General features: G+C 37.1%; 1 protein-coding gene and 1 non-coding gene across 2 annotated transcripts; one reads left to right on the forward strand and one right to left on the reverse strand.

Annotated features, from left to right (window-relative positions):
* Window positions 1-7,474: 7,474 nt before the first annotated feature.
* Window positions 7,475-7,546, forward strand: TRNAE-UUC (transfer RNA glutamic acid (anticodon UUC)). The gene has a single exon. It is a non-coding gene; the product is annotated as a tRNA-Glu (tRNA).
* Window positions 7,547-7,766: 220 nt separating this feature from the next.
* LOC129874523 (ATP-dependent DNA helicase DDM1) lies at window positions 7,767-17,423 on the reverse strand. Its single transcript, XM_055949813.1, has 16 exons — window positions 17,301-17,423; window positions 17,000-17,094; window positions 15,345-15,608; window positions 15,163-15,249; window positions 14,416-14,762; window positions 14,144-14,333; window positions 13,834-14,009; window positions 13,206-13,275; window positions 12,936-13,125; window positions 12,364-12,459; window positions 12,184-12,278; window positions 11,979-12,098; window positions 11,103-11,222; window positions 8,736-8,834; window positions 8,553-8,654; window positions 7,767-8,118 (listed from the first exon to the last, which is right to left on the reverse strand). Exons 2-16 carry the CDS (start codon window positions 17,075-17,077, stop codon window positions 7,888-7,890), a joined length of 2,265 nt encoding a protein of 754 aa, XP_055805788.1. The 5' UTR covers window positions 17,078-17,094; window positions 17,301-17,423; the 3' UTR covers window positions 7,767-7,887.
* Between the last annotated feature and the right edge of the window lie 123 nt (window positions 17,424-17,546).

The following is a 17,546-nucleotide window of genomic DNA, read 5'->3' on the forward strand; positions in this document are numbered from 1 at the left end:
GCCCATTTTGGGTCGTGACAAACTTGGTATCAGAGCTTTAGGTTCGGTGATCTCATCACATAAGGACAAGTCTAGTAGAGTCTTGCGGAATGGTACGGGGACGCCTTTACTTTTCTTCGAGAGGCTACGGGACTTTAGTAAAACTCCATTCTTTCTTTCTTTCGTGCTATTACTTGAATCCAATTAGTATCTAGGTGATACAAATTGATATCTAACCTTCTTCACTCTAATTTTGCAAATGTTCAGAACTAAAACAATAGCATCGCTTGAGCCAGCCATTAGGGCTGTAGCTAGAGGTGGTTAGTGACGAGAGATCGTGGTAGAGGTTGCAGGAGAAAGCCCACCAGGGGCAGAGATCAGGCAGCTAGGAAACGTCTTCTGACTTTTTCATAGAGAAGTATATCCCCGGACCTAGAGGGATAAGAAGAGAGATGAGTTCCAAAATATAGAGCAAGGAAAGATATTCGTTGTAGCCTGTGAGATCAGGTTTCGTGCCTTATCCAAATATGCAACTTTGCTTCAGTCCAGAAGAGCGGATTTTGCCACTTTGTGAAAGGATTGTGGTTAGAATCTCTATTGCAGTTTCATAGATTGAGTGTATATCAAAAAGGGTCAGGATATGACTACTATAATGATATCGATGCTTACTTGGTTAGATTATGGATTGTGTTACTTCTACTAGCGACCTGACCTATGATAGAATGTATATCACTTGGGATAGAGATAGAATGGGTCGAATTTGATAATGTTTTGTAGTTATTCAATGAGTAAGAATGTGCAGATCATTTGAGGTACGGTCTTCTCGATAGGTGTAATGTGTTCTAGAGGTATATCTTAGATACGATTAATGCGTTTAGGTTGTTGAGTATATTTCAAACATTTTAAATAAGGATTGGTGACTTTATCGTAAGCTCTGAGAGAGTGGATCGATATAGGAACGACAAGATTATAGGTACAGGAAGACCCAACAAGTAAACTTGGGTAAAGGCAATTGAAGATTTTAGTAAGAACGTGCATATAAAATTGGGTTAGACCTTTAAAAGTGGTTTATTCTGTGATAGAGGTGGAGGGGGTGAAGCTAGATAGCTTCGCTACAGAGCCCATTATTATACTTTCCCCGAGAGGTCAAAGGTAGAGACATCCGATATTGTTATCACAGGTACTCTTCTGGTCTGCGATAGCTTGGCTTTCGTATTGTTTGATCCTGGATCCACATTTTCTTATGTATTTTCCACATTTGCTGATGGACTTGATTTATATTGTGACTTACTTGACATGTCTATTCGTGTTTCTACACCTATTGGTGAGTCTGTGCTAGTTGAGAAAGTGTATCCTTGTGACTTTTGTGGGGAGCAGAACTTATGTAGATTTGATAATTTTGGAGATGGTTGACTTTGATATAATCCTGGGTATGACTTGGCTCTCTCCAAATTTTGCTATCTTAGATTGCAATACTAAGACTGTGACATTAGCCAAGCCTGGGATGGATCAGTTGGTGTGGAAGGGTGACTATCTTCCCGCCCCAGTTCGGATTATCTCTTTTCTTCGTGCTAAGAGGTTGGTGAGTAAAGGTTATTTAGCCTTCCTAGCACATCTCAGGGATGATAGTTCTGAAGTGCCATCGATTGAGTCTATTTCGATAGTGCGTGAGTTTATGGATGTTTTCTCCGCAGACTTACCTGGTATGCCACCTGATAGGGATATAGATTTTTGTATCGACCTAGAGCCCGGCACTCGCCCAATTTCCATTCCACCTTATAGAATGGCCCCGGCTGAGTTGAGAGAGTTGAAGGCCAAACTTCAGGAGTTATTGGGTAAAGGTTTTATTAGATCGAGTGACTCTCCTTGGGGTGCTCCAGTCTTATTTGTAAAGAAGAAGGATGGTAGCCTTCGTATGTGCATAGACTACAAGTAGCTGAACAAGGTGACTATTAAAAATAAGTATCCCCTTCCTCGCATTGATGACTTCTTCGATCAGTTGGAGGGTGCTTGTGTTTTCTCAAAAATTGATTTGAGGTCTGGTTACCATCAGCTGAAAATATGGGCAATAGATGTACCGAAGACGGCTTTCCGAACCAGGTTTGGTCACTATGAATTCTTGGTAATGTCTTTTGGGCTTACAAATGCGCCTGCTGCTTTCATGAGTCTGATGAATGGAATCTTTAAGCCATTTTTGAACCTCTTTATTATTGTTTTTATTGATGATATATTGATCTACTCAAAGAGCCGAAAAGAACATGAAGAGCATCTGAGGACTGTTCTGGGATTGTTAAGGGAGAAGGGATTATATGTCAAATTCTCCAAGTGTAAGTTCTGGCTTGATTCAGTGTCTTTCTTAGGGCACGTGGTTTCTAAAGATGGAGTGATGGTGGATCCCCAGAAGATTGAAGCAGTGAAGAGTTGGGCAAGGCCCACTAATGTCTCAGAGGTAAGAAGTTTTATTGATTTGGCTAGCTACTATCGCCGGTTCATCAAGGGATTTGCTTCTATTGCTTCCCAGTTGACTAATCTGACCAAGCAGAAAGTTCCATTTGTGTGGTCGGATGAGTGTGAAGAGATTTTTCTGAGACTCAAGACCTTATTGACTACTGCACCGATTCTTGCCCTACCAGTAAAAGGTAAGAATTTCATTGTTTATTGTGATGCATCATACTCTGGTTTAGGTGCAGTGCTAATGCAGGAGAAGAAGGTAATCGCCTATGCTTCAAGGCAATTGAAGGTGCATGAACGTAATTATCCCACTCACGATTTAGAGTTGGCTGCAGTTGTATTTGCATTGAAGCAGTGGAGACATTATCTATATGGGGTAAAATGTGAAGTGTATACAGATCATTGCAATTTACAACATGTATTCACTCAGAAAGACTTGAACTTGAGGCAGAGGAGGTGGATGGAATTGCTAAAGGACTATGATATCACTATTCTTTATCATCCAGGAAAAGCTAATGTAGTGGCTGATGCCTTGAGCAGAAAAGCAGGGAGCATGGGGTGTTTAGCTCATTTGCAGGTTTCAAGACGTCCATTGGCTAGAGAGGTTCAAACTCTGGCTAATGACTTTATGAGGCTGGAAGTAACTGAGAAGGGAGGATTTTTGGCCTATGTGGAGGCAAAATCTTCTTTCCTTGACAAGATTAAAGAAAAGCAATTTGAGGATGAGAAGCTGAGTCGAATTCGTGATATAGTCTTGCAGGGAGAGGCCAAGGAAGCCGTGATCGATGAGGAAGGCGTCTTGAGGATTAAGGGAGGGTATGTGTGCCCCGTATTGATAATTTAATTTAGACTGTTCTTGCAGAGGCTCATAGTTCGTGGTACTCTATACATCCTGGTGCAACCAAGATGTATCGCGATCTGAGACAGCATTATTGGTGGAGCAGAATGAAGCGTGACATTGCTGATTTTGTTGCCCATTGTCCAAATTGTCAGCAGGTAAAATATGAACACCAAAGTCCTGGAGGGACACTTCAAAGAATGCCTATTCCTGAATGGAAGTGGGAAAGGATTGCAATGGATTTTGTGGTTGGACTTCCAAAGACATTGGGTAAGTTTGATTCTATATGGGTGATTGTTGACAGGTTAACTAAGTCTGCTCACTTCATTCCAGTCAAGGTGACTTATGACGCTGAGAAGTTAGCCAAACTCTATATCCGCGAGGTTGTTCGATTACATGGAGTTTCGGTTTCTATCATATCAGATAGAGGCACGCAATTTACTTCTAACTTTTGGAGGACCTTGCATGCTGAGTTAGGTACTAGATTGGATCTTAGTACTGCATTTCACCCTCAGACCGATGGGCAGTCCGAAAGGACAATTCAAGTGCTGGAGGATATGCTTCGTGCGTGCGTAATAGATTTTGGCGGTCATTGGGATCAATTCCTACCCTTGGCAGAGTTTTCGTATAATAATAGCTATCACTCGAGTATTGATATGGCTCCATTTGAGGCATTGTATGGGAGGAGATGTAGGTCTCCTATTGGTTGGTTTGATGCATTTGAGGTGAGACCTTGGGGAACTGATCTTTTGAGGGAATCACTAGAAAGGGTGAAATTTATTCAGGAGAAGCTTCTAGCAGCTCAGAGCAGACAGAAGGAGTATGCAGATCGGAAGGTCAGGGACATGGATTTTATGAAGGGAGAGCAAGTATTGTTGAAGGTTTCACCCATGAAGGGTGTGGTGAGATTCGGTAAGCGAGGTAAGCTCAGTCCGAGGTATATTGGGCTGTTTGAAGTTCTTAAGCGTGTTGGAGAGGTGGCCTATGAATTGGCTTTACCTCCAGGTTTGTCTGGGGTGCACCCAGTGTTTCATGTGTCTATGCTAAAGAAATATCATGGTGATGGAAACTATATTATTCATTGGAATTCGGTCTTGCTTGATGAGAATTTGTCTTATGAGGAGGAGCCTATAGCAATTCTTGATAGGGAGGTCCGTAAGTTGAGGTCAAGGGAGATTGCGTCTGTGAAGGTTCAATGGAAGAATCGTCCGGTTGAGGAGTCCACCTGGGAGATTGAGGCTGATATGCGTGGAAAATATCCCAGTTGTTCGTCGAGTCAGGTACCATTTTCTATCCTCACTCTTCTTTTGACCGTTCTGGGACGAACGGTGGGTAAATTGGTATCTGTTGTAACGACCCATTAGGTCGTTTTGAGTATTAGAAATTTTTAGTTCATAAAAGACTCATCCCATAAATTTTTAATTGGGTATTTTGGACTTTTCCATAAGTATGATTATTTAGTTGAGGGATAAATTTAAATAACTAATTAAATTAATGGGTTAAAGTGGTAATTTAATTAATACCCTATACCACTTATCCATATTTATTAAATTAAAGTTAGTAGGGTTACCCACTTTTAGTACTTAATAAATTAGAGAAGACAAGAAAAGAAAACGGAAGAGAAAATCTCACATGCGCGGCGAGCACGAAACAAAACCATTGAAGGCTGCAGGTAAATGAATATATATATGTATATAACCAAAAGTTGAATAGATGATATTATTTAATTAGTGAAGTTAAGAAAGAAAGGAGTCAAAATGTCAATTTTAAAGTTGTGCATAGCTAATAGCATTCTCTAATTGGGGTGTGGGGTCATGAGTAATGATTACAAGTTATACATATTAGGGATATTGTAATGTGAAGCACACTTTCTGCATTCAACCGGATTTCTCGTGTACAATGTTATTGTTAGATGTTTTTTAAAAAAAATTATTTTTATTATGTGGTTTAGTGTTAATTTACGTAATTTTGTTTTTGATTTGAAATTGTTCTTATGGTCATCATATTATAATTCAAGTTTTAAAATATTGGGATAGGTAATTAATTTTAGGTGTATTATATTATATAAATATCATTAGATTTATGATATTGGAGGAATTGAGGTTTAACCCTAGGCTTGAATTTTAGGAAATTATTTATAAATTTAGGTGAGCTTTTGGGTCTAGCCTAGATGTATAGTAATATGGATGTCTACATACTAGTTTACTTACGAATATTGTATAATTGATAGATTGGAAACGTGAGGCTTTGAAGAAAGGAAAGACATTCGTGAATTAGCTTGCTTGGATTCGGTTCTTCGGTTGAGGTAGGTTATGGTTTTTATTCTATATCATAGATAGACTCTTAATAGTGGTTGATATTCATTGAGTGATATGTGTGAAGTTTACTACGCATTTAATTATTGTGGTTCGGATAATTGATATGTTGTTGTGATTGGCCTAAAATCCCGAGGCCATCAAATTCATAATCTTGATCTTATCCTATCAAAAATGGTGCTTTGAATAAAGAAGGCTTGGTGAAATATCGTTAATGAAGTGGAATTTAATCATGAAGAATGATAAATTAATTATATTTGGATCGGGTGTCACGTTCCGACACGGTATATTTGGATCGGATGTCACATTCCGACACAATATATTTGGATCGGGTGTCACGTTCCGACACAATATATTTGGATCGGGTGTCACGTTCCGACACGGTATATTTGGATCGGGTGTCACGTTCCGACACGGTAATATTAAAGAAAAATAAATTAAAATGACTTAATACTACCCAATCTCCATAACTCATTTTCCAAAAGAGTGTGATGTGGAGGCTTGAGTCCTCATGTGTGATCTTTATATTGTTGACTGGTTATGTAATTGTTCATTGGTTGCCTCCTATTAAGTGTTATGGTTGATTTTTCACTATTATTTTATGCATATTAATTCCTATTTTGAGTCGGCCGATGATATCTACTCAGTACATGTTGTCCTGTACTGACCCCTACTTGTATCTTTCTTGTTTTATTTTGTGGATTGCAGCGAGTGTTCCACAGACTTCGATTCGACCTCAGCTCTAGTCAGTCTCAAGATCATCGGATTTCAGGGTGAGCTATCCTTCTAGCTCACGATGAATTCTCTTAGTCACGACATGATGTCCTTAGTGTTCGGACACGAACTATGTCACTTATTTTATTTTAGTGTTTGACATTCTAACCTTAGTATTTTAAAAGTTAGATGTCCTTAATGTGATGACTTTCAGGTTTTGGGGAAAACGTATTTATTTGAGCTTCCGCGTTATTGTTATATTTATTAGTTGGGGTTTGTATCGTTAGTTCTCCCACCTAGGAGGTTAAGTGTGGGTGCCACTCATGGCCCATTTTGGGTCGTGACAGAAGGATTAGATGGAGTAGGGTAGAAGTTTTTTTAAAAAAAAATTTAAAATAATACCTAAATTTTATTTGAGAATGAGTGGGTGGTTTGGGGGTGGGGGGAGGGGGAAGGGGCGGTTGAAGTAAGATTTTTAAAAAAACATTAAATAAAAAAAGATTATGAAAAAATCAATGTGGGGTGGGGTGGGGTGGGGGGTTGTCGAGGGTACGGAGTGAGGAGATCGTGGAGTGGAGTAAGAAAAAAAATTAAAATTTTATTTTTAGTGGTGATACTTTAACCTTTAATTTTTAATTAATATTAATAGTTCATTTAATTTAATCTTCAATTTTGGGGGGACAGTGATAGTTTCATCTTTAATTTTTAACTAATACTAATAGTTAATTTAATTTTTGTCAAGGAGGATGTTTTATCCATGTAGAATGTTATGTGACAAGATTTTTTTACAATAAAAGAAAAAATGTATTACACACATTACTAACATGTGTTTTTTAAATTAATGAGTGATAGTTTAGATATCAAACTTACGTCCTCAATAATTTAGATATGAAATTATAATTTAAAAATATTTTTGACACTTCACTCAATTCAATTTAATGTCCCTGTACAGGAGAGATCAAGCTCCTAATTTAGCTTGGTTAGGTAAAATTTTAGCTCGTAGATACTTTATTGTTTTTTTCTAGCACAATTATTAATCTGTTTGCCTTATAAGTTTACTAGTTAGAACTTTTTTCAATCACAAATTTATTTGTAAGATCGACGTTTGACATTGTTTGCGTGTCAGCTGAAATCAACTTTTGATTTAGAATGTTCGTTGTCAAGAAAATAGAAATAATCCGTTATCGTCCAGCGGTTAGGATATCTGGCTTTCACCCAGGAGACCCGGGTTCGATTCCCGGTAACGGAAAATCGTTTTTTCTTCAATTGTTTTTGACGTAACAAGACAGGGAAGTGGGAACATCCTACTGCAGGAAAGGTGGGGACTTGCACAAAAAATACTACGGAACTTGAATAATAAAATTAAACTTAGCTCTGGTCATTTTATGATAAATAATCTGCAAAAATCATAAAGGTTTACAAAATTCTGCTAATGTTACCAAAAAGACATTGCAGTGATACGTCAATGGGCAATTAGGTGCTCCAAGACCATAAATTTGCAAAAAATAGATTACAAAATAATCAACGTTGCTTAGCTCCCAAAAACATCTAATTTCTGCAAATGTACCATACTGCCGCGTCCCTTCATTATCAGCTATTGAGAGTAGAAAGCATGCCTCCGCTTGCAGTTGGAATAACAACATCCCAACCGGGTCCTTTAAGTGGAACCACATTTACACTTGATTCATCTTCACTTGGAGGACCAACAACCAAATCACTTCGGTCTAAAAGACTCTGTAGATCCTCATCACTAATATCCGTCTGCGTCAACTTGTCCTCTTCGCTATCATCGTCTCTCAAAAGAGCTAACAAGTCCTCTTCCTGATACACCAAAACACTATTAGCAAAAATCACCACCTACTTCATTCAACACTACCAAAGATTATCCCACCCATCATTTCATTATTACGCCACTAACAACAGGTGTAACAGATTATATTAACAAATATTTTTCATTACAACTACGGAAAGGCTATACAGTATAAGTAACCAGGACATCAAGCCCCAGACTGTTTTATCTGCCAAATCAAAGCATGGAAGATCAGTCATCCAATGTAGGCACTGCTAGAAAAACTGGCAGAGGTTTCAACATGATATACTATTTAAAGGATGTCAAATTCAATTACAATCAGTTGAAACACAAAAGCATCTTAAAACTATAGCAGCTAAAAAGCCATACAACGTACAATGACAAAAACAACTCGCTGCTACAGCATAAAAGGAATAAGCATCTTGCAGGGGTTAAAAACACAAACCTCCATAGCATCTGTAGTACTTCTTTCTTGCTTAAACTGTCCTTTTCCAATCACCACATGCTCAAGCTTCAACTTACTAAAAGCTCTTTTGAGCATTCGACCCTGAAGCACACATTTACCTCATTAGAAAAGAGTACAACTCAACAACAGCTAAAACATATCTTTAGAAAAGCTGTGTAGTACCTCCACAGAAAGAGCAGTTGCAAGCCTGTAAACATGAACAGGTTTTGTCTGACCTATTCTATGACACCTATCCATAGCCTGTAGATCCATTTGCGGATTCTGAAAGAAGAAATGCAAGTTACTGATTGATCTAACTGACCGTAGTATGTACTATGTAGTACCAAATATAGTTAGTAAAAACCATAGGAAATGAGAATTCAAGCACAGGATATCAATAAAGTGATGGCTGCATGAAGAGACAAGGCAACATGCAGTAAAAACTTTTGATTACTTTGTTCCAAATGGAATCTATTTAAGTGGCATATCACCACAGTCTATCATATCAATAAAAGGATGGAATGGGTCATAAATACAGTAGTTCCCTAACCACCCCACCCACAAACATAAGCCAAGCGCTTATACATGCTTGAAACCTAAATAATTGGTTCATCATATGCTAAAATCTTACCATTTTCTGGAAGCTGTCCTTCAGCCCTAAATAATGCATGTATTTTCAGTTTATTAATATCACAAAATCATGATAACAATTACGTTTCAATCCCACAAGCTAGTAGGGTTCGCCATGTAAATTTTCAATATTGGTTCCACTCTATTTGGGATCATAAACACTCAATAATTACAAATTTTCTAAATCTCACACTTGCCTCTTCACTGAACACTCTCTACCTAACTAAAGATTCCTGTCAAACACGAGACCTCATGGAAGGTACCAAAAATGACTAAGCATTAATCGTGACTTATTGGTACTGCCTATAATGATACCTCCACTGTGTTCTGAACTTCTGATTTTCACCAAGTTCAAATGAATTTCAAGAGCTTCCCTCCATGATATTTTACGGCTATCTCATTCCCTTTGACATCTTCAAAAAAATGGTGTCACCCAGAGCATTTGGAGGTCAACATAGAATGTGACAAAACCATCTAAGGTGAACTACTCTCAATTTTCCCTCATTTTGTACCCCTTGCAACTTCTGTAGAATGCCCATCTAATCTTGTACAATTACGTATTGATCTGAGCATATGTATTTCTATTTTCTACGACTATCTTGTTGATATATTGGGTCTTTTAAGGCCCAATATTCACTTCCACTTAGCATTACTAGTCTTAAATCATTCTATCGAAGTTATCTTTCACTCAACAGGTATTCCCTGACCGCCTGTAAGCTATCACATAATAGTCATGTCGCAAGCCTCTCTTTCAGTTAATCTTATTTACTGATATGTTACATCTAAGTCCATCATGTTATTCTCTTGAAAAGTTTAGCCAAAAATCTGGATTGTCTGCATAAGGCATCACAATCTCATCTAATATCAACTCAATTTCTTTCTTATGCTAGCAGAACTTACAACGCATACGTTCTTACTTCTACTTAATCCTAAAACCTTTAAGGGTCGTTTGGTTTGAATACAAGTTATGATGGGATTAGTTATGATAGGATAAGTTATGTTGGAATTAGTTATGATGGGATAAGTTGTGTTGAGATTATTTCTTATTGAGTGTTTGGTTTGAAGTATTCAAAATAATATGCATTGCATAAATTTTAAGAATAGGTTGTTTGTTTACAAAGATAAGCCTTAACTTTATTTAGTTTTTTATATTTTCTTTGCAATCTTTAGTTATTCAATATTCATTCTTAAAATAAAACTTTCATCTTCTTTACCTTAAATATTTTTATGTGTGTATTTCCATGATGTCCGTATGTATTTAAAAATAAAACTTTCTTATTTAATTTAAAAATAGAATTTTCATTTTAAGTTTGTTAAAGTAAAAAAGGATTTATGAGAAATCAAAATATAAATAAACATAAGAATTAGTCAAATAAATTTATAAATAAAAATTATATTATATAGTGTAATTTTTTAATAGAAAAAATATGAAGAATTATCATAAAAATGAGTGAATGTTGTTATATATGATATTAAAAATAATGTAAATATATATGAATATGAAAAGTGAGGTATAAAAAATATTTAAAGGGATATATTTGTCATTTACCTATTTTATCCCGAGATAAGTTATCCCGTAATTAGTATACCACCCAAGAGGAGGAATAACTTATCCCGGTACTATTTATTAATCCCGGGATAAGTTATCCCGGACTTTCCAACCAAACACCAACTTAAGTGCACTATAATTTAATCCCGGGATTATTTGGTGATATCCTTCGCACCAAACGACCCCTTACTCTCTAGACCATCATTGGTATAATGTTATTCTTTATCCTAAAATACATTGATTGTGCAATGCTTGTACAAAATTGCATGTTACATCAACCTTTATTGAAGTATTGAGTAAGTGTGAGAGCTTCATTTAGCCACATAAAAAAGACAGACAACAAAGAAAAACAGAGGGGTGCAAGAAGATACCCAGTCACTGTCATATAAAATGCAGGTGTCTGCAGCAGTAAGATTAATGCCAAGGCCACCAGCCCTAGTGCTCAGCAGAAATATCCTGCACTCACTGTTAACATCATTGAACTCCTTGATCTGTTCAGAGCAACAAGTGAATATAATCAAATCTTTTACTTCATTAAAAAAAAAAAGGAGTATAATTAGATCAACTTAATCAAAAGCTTGCAGATAACCCAATGATTTCATGCTCCTGCTGGGCCAATTAACTCCATCTGTTCAAATCTTATTATTTGTTATCAAGAAGAATACCTTTTTTTATCTCCTTTTAATAGGTATTATCATGTGAAATCCTAAGATTAAACCTTGCAACTTCAGAATAAAGGATTAAAAGCGAGAGCAAGTAAACTGCAAGGAGGGGAAGGGGGAGAGATCTAAAAGCAATAAAGAAGAAAGAAGCAACTTTGAGTCTAAACAGAATACATAAGCAACGCAACTATGAACCCCTCTGATACTGACAATGTGCATACTTGATTAATACAAAATGGCAATTCAACATCCAATAACAAAGACGTTGGCAGAAATCTACATGATAAATCTGACCAGTAATAGTGCTGTATCATCAGATTTCTTCCTTACGCAATGAAGTTCTACACACAAGTAGAGTTCTGGAGTACCAGAAGATAAAAGACAGATGTGTTCAAGGATATGTTTGTAGCCTATGTTGATCACGTTCCGTGAGTTGCTTACATTTTTCTTGAGCAAGAAAAGTTATATAGCCTAAGATTCATTTCACAATTGGCATCATCAATGAGCAGCAATCATGGTGTAAAGTGTTATCAGAAGCTAATAAACAACATACTCAATCTGCATCACAATTGAAGTACCAATTACCTGTCTTTTTCTTTCATCCAATTTCACACGGCCATCAATTTTACAAACATCAAAACCCCTTTCACTAAAATAGTAATCCATTATGTCCAGTATTTTAGTCCACTGAGAGAATATCAGGACCTGTATGGACAACAAGTAAAAATAATAGAAAAGTTTTAGCAAGGTGGGCACACAGAAAAGCGCAATAAGCACTGTCAGCACATACTTTATGCTTGCGAGCAAACAATTCTGACAAAAGCCTTTCCAGTAAGCGGAACTTGCCACATTGCCCAACTATTTGTTCTATAGGTGGATAGCGATCTGCCAATAAGATGAAAAATATGTAAGGCCATTGTCAACATACCTCAACACAAATAATCAGTTCAATAAACCATAAGTCACTTACAAGAACCATCAAATGCTGACTCCAAGAGGTCAGGATGATTGCAATTTTTGCGGAGTTGAATCATCAAATTAGTGAGCTTTCCTTTAAAATGATTCCCTGCACATTCAGAAAATGAACTTTAATACAGCAAACCCTGAAGTGTCATGAGGGATATCGTGCACTTCGATAAAAAAATTTGTTTGCTTCACCAGAGAAACCCACAATGCATTCCAAGATAAATTACAGATACCATAATAAAGCTAATCTGGATAGATTATTGTATGTATAATCATATCTAAATTCGAGTACAATCTACATCTGCTTGCCAATTGAGAAAATATTGAAGTTTTTATACAAACAAATACTTAAAAAATTTCCATTGACAGTCTAATTTCCCTTTAAGAACTTATTTGTTGGAGAATAGAACCTTGGATCCGGCAATACTTCAGCAGCAAGTTATAGAAAAAGAATAGTGAAGACAGTGCAACTGTGGGATAGAGGATACGGACTGTAATGTTAACTCTCAAATGAGGAAAAACAAAAGACACTTATTTTCTCTCAGAATTAGACATTTATACAAGTGAGATAATTACCAATGGACACGTTCTCAGTCAAATAACCCTCCAACGTCCTGTTAATTAGATGGTCCTGGAACTTCCTCTGGTGCTCAGTCATGGTAGCATATAAAATTATCTCTTTCTTTCGGGGAAGCATTTGCTCAACATCTACTTTCAATCTCCGAAGGAGAAAAGGACGTAAAATTGCATGGAGTTTCGCAACAACCTGCAATTATGACACTCATAATCAAATATCATCTTCTATAAAATGGAAAAAATGGATATACTACTGAACAACAATCATACTTGTGTCCTCCTTTTCTCTTCCATTTCTTCCTTTTGGGCTTCATTGCCACACCTCCCAGATAGGTCAAACCTGATATGCAAATAAGAACAAGGTCATGAATTAACACTTTGACTTCTCATGATGTCATTTGACCTACACTAAATTCTTTACATGACCATTTGAGGAGAAGAGTGAGTCACGTGTTTCAAATGATACACTGTACTCCAATAAGGGAAGTGCAACATAACATCTTCTATGAGCTCTAAAAGGAACCGGGACAATTACCCAGATATTTGTGACTAGTCTACCCTGTGTGTTACACATCAGTGCTCTAAGGTAGAACTGTCTGATATCACAAACTAAAGCACTTGATCTGCCATATTTACAATTTGGTTTCATCAGATACGCACAGCATTACTTCTGAAAACTATGTCAATATGTTAACCAAAATTTTGCAATTCAGGGCAGTAAATAACCGGTACGGGAGATAACCAAATTATATGCAGGATAAAGATAGAAAAAATTGCTAGCAAGGTAGGCTCATTAGAGAAAATAATAAGACAAGCATCATTTACAATTAAGAAATACTTGGCCATCAAAACAAGCACTTCAAGGAAAAATGGTAGAATGGTTTAATCAGCTGTTTACCATGACTCAAATTCTTCTAGGGATGAAAATATATCTGGTAAGATGAAATTTAACAATGACCACAACTCAGCTAAGTTGTTCTGCAGAGGTGTTCCAGTTAATAGAAGTTTGTTTTCAATTGGCAACAGCTTGAGTTCCTTGAACAGTTTGCACTTTGAGTTTTTTAACCTGTGCCCCTTAGAGCGAACCAAGAAACAAAATATCAGCATGAAATGCAGAACAAACTGCCTTCTAAATTAAAGCACAAACTTCTGGATTAAAACACAGTATAAATGTGACAGGTTTAAGGTAAACTATAAACCAGCGGTACCTCATCGACCACAAGATACTTCCAAGTATAATGCCTCAAGAATTTCTTTGCATCAATCATTGCAATCTCATAAGAAGTAACTACAATCGGAAATTTGGGACCTATGGTCCTCGGCATATGCTTCCTCCTTATTTCGTCTCTTTGTTTCTTGTCACCGTGGTAGATGATTGCATTAATGGATGGGACAAACCTATCAAGCAAAATAATAAGCACCTGCATCAACTAGACACGGATAGCACTTCTACTAATTTCAAAAAAGGACATTAATGTACCTTTCTATCTCATTCACCCAATTTGAAAGAGTTGACAGGGGAGCAATGACCAAATAAGGCCCATCCAACCCATTTCCCTTTAAATGTGCAAGAAAAGAAATAGTTTGAATGGTCTTTCCAAGTCCCATTTGATCTGCTAGAATCCCATTCAACCCATTTTGCCATAATGAAATCAACCACTTAACACCTTTCAGTTGATAAGATTTCAACTTTCCACCAGTCAGCAAGGGCACAAGCTCAGCCTGCTCCTTCTCAGCTCTCTCCTCCTCCGTGAGGGCTGAATCCTCAACAGAACCACCTTCTTTAGATCTTGAAAGCATGGCAGCAACAGCTCTCTTGGCCTTTTTCTGCAAAGACATCAAAACTATTTCACAGAATGGAAGAAGGGCAACATCTGACAAGATGCATAGAAACTAAATGATCTGACCCGTCCAACAAAAAAGAAAAACTAGCTCCAATAAAGCTCTCAAATTAACTTTGAGGCTTGAAATATCAAAAACTAAAGACCTCCAGAATCAGGCAAGTGCTACTCAAAGCAATACCAAATGTTATGTTAAAATTCATGCGAGACAAAAGGGAAAACTTAAATGGTTGCTGGATGGTAATAGAACTCACCTAATCAAATGCCACATATGGAACGTGCAAAAATGCTCTAATAATTAACTAAATTGTTGTGCATAATGTTTCACAAGATGAAGAAAAACTCAATGTACAGCTATTTCTTAAGGAGGACAAGAGAAGAAATACATTATTATAACTTGTAGCCGCCTTTCTTTTTCTGCCACGACCCCTCTTCTTCTCTTCACTGCCTTTCTCTTCATCTTCCACTCCAGTCTGCAAATGAAAAATGCAGAAATGAACTGGATTAGCAACAAGTGACAGTGTTTCGCACTCAACAGGCAAGATTCTTCACAAAATCAAGGATATACCACTGTAATGTTATCCATCTTCTCCAGCAGGAACTCTGAGTAAAGCTGGGTTTGTGTAAGAAGCTCGTCCAACTTACTAAATTGAAGGTCATTCAAGTTTGGGGCCTCTTTGGGATCATTTACTTCTTCCTCCTTTACACGCACTTTTATCAAGTTCTCCTCTTCCTTCGCCATGGATTCAGATAAAAGAGAGACATCCCCATTTTTTGCATCAAGAAATACTTCATCCTCCAATTTAACAGCAAGCTCCTCTTTGCATGTATCCTTCAAGTTGAGAATACACAAGTGTAATGCATAAGCAAATATTTTGCTAAACATCCCTCCGAGCCAGCAACTGGCATTCGGACAAGGAAACAAAGAAATTATCAGTTTGAAACTTAGAAGAGGGCATCTAACTTGAAAACCAACAAAATTAAAGAACAATTATATTTCTCATTCAAACTAATTCCAACCCACAGTGTATCAAAGGCGAAAAGCGAAAAAAAGCTCAAAGGTCCATTGGGGCTTTAAGTGCAAAGCGCATATAAAGTGCGAGCTTTAATGAAAAAAGTCGCAAATGGATAAAAAGATACAATTATATATGTTTAGTCCAAGAACAATAATTATAAACATGAATGACAAATATATGACCAAAGAAATTGAAAAAAAAAAGTATGATAAAGTGAAATATTAATTGTTTAGTGTCACTTCTTCAAAAGAGGCTCATTGGCAATTGAAAGTTTGCCTTAGAACCTTGACGACCACACTGAAGCGCACATAAGGCGAAATGAAGTGCTCAACAGGTTTTGAGCCTTGCTTCAGGGCTTAAGCGCTATTAAAGTGCGCCTTTGACAACACTGCCAACCCATACAGATCATATTTACTTTTACCTTCAAACGGTAACGCGTACAAGAACTGTATTCAAGGAAAAGCTGAACAAGCTTTAAAACCCTATCAATAAGGTATATTACTGATCAAGTACATCAACAGAAAAATAATTGGTAAATAATCCAGGCAGTTGGCATGTGGCTCAAACACATAAACTCAAATCAAGATAACTTCATTGTCTTGGTTTGAACACATTTCAAGAAACAATAAGGTGTCACTCTTATCTTATCCAATTACCTAGATTTTTAAAAAGTATGTTAACAAAACCACAAGACAGAGGTACTAATGACAATTAAGTGAAATGTCACACCATACACATTCTAGTACATATTGCAGCCATATAACTCTATTCCCCCAACCCACCCAGACAAAAATGGCAGATTCCTTCAAAATAAACTTAAAGTCCCCACCCACCACCCCCAAGGAAATGTCATAGGCTTTTATCAATAATCAGCAGTAACAACACAAGGCAAGTTTTTCCATTCCGGTACTTGCTTCTACTTTTTCCGTCAAAAGGGACAAATACGCACGACGAAGACACAACAATAATGAGTAAAAGGTTTTAAAAGACTAAAAGAACGCAAATACTAGTCACAGTACCTAAAGGGGGAAAGACCGATGACAAACAACATCAGCAAGAAGCAACAATTACTACAAAAGCCTCAATCCCAAACTAATCAGGCTCCAGTTAAACTGAACCTTCTATATCCACCATTCCACTCTATTTTGGTTCATTTCATTCCTACGCTCAATGAGATAACAAAGCAGCTAAAATACAAAAGCAATACCTCCTCTGCAAGGACGGAAACAGGAGAATTCGCTTTAGTAACAACATCCTTCACTCCGTTATCAGCGTTAGCAACCATCTCTGTGTGTCCAAACCCTAACCTCCAAAAAACAAAAGATTTTTCACAAAATGCATAACGCAAAAGCCTCATCAACTCGAAAACGAACCTATTTTTCTATCTCTACGAAAAATAAGTTCAAAAAAAAACAATGTCCGAACACCGGAATCCAACAAGTAGTCAGAAAATAGGGCAAAATCATGAAGGATTTAGGCGAAAATGAGATTGTAACAAACGAACATACCTACTCAACTCCAGCAATGAGAAATCGGAATCAATGGAAGAGATTCAAAGAAAATGGGCGGCAATGAAAATGGGGAGTAGGGATTTTGTAGCACAATACCCGGGACGTCTGCGCGCGTGGGTGTGAACGTATGGGCTTAATATTTTATTTCCTTGCCAGTGTATGAGAGACCAAAAAGGGCGGGAAATCCATGTTGTGAAATTGCCCTCTGGAGTTGGATGTAATAACGAAACTAGGATTGGTGGG

Source organism: Solanum dulcamara, chromosome 11 (assembly GCF_947179165.1).
Source record: "Solanum dulcamara chromosome 11, daSolDulc1.2, whole genome shotgun sequence".
In the NCBI taxonomy this organism is placed as follows: Eukaryota; Viridiplantae; Streptophyta; class Magnoliopsida; order Solanales; family Solanaceae; genus Solanum; species Solanum dulcamara.

Excerpts from the sequence above, each read along its gene's own strand:
- LOC129874523 (XM_055949813.1), bottom strand. The coding sequence starts at position 17,077 with ATGGTTGCTAACGCTGATAACGGAGTGAAGGATGTTGTTACTAAAGCG. Across the intron at positions 12,279-12,363 it reads GTCAGCATTTGATGGTTCTT|ATCGCTATCCACCTATAGAA; the intron begins GTAAGTGACTTA and ends TCTTATTGGCAG. Across the intron at positions 11,223-11,978 it reads TGGATGAAAGAAAAAGACAG|ATCAAGGAGTTCAATGATGT; the intron begins GTAATTGGTACT and ends TGCTCTGAACAG.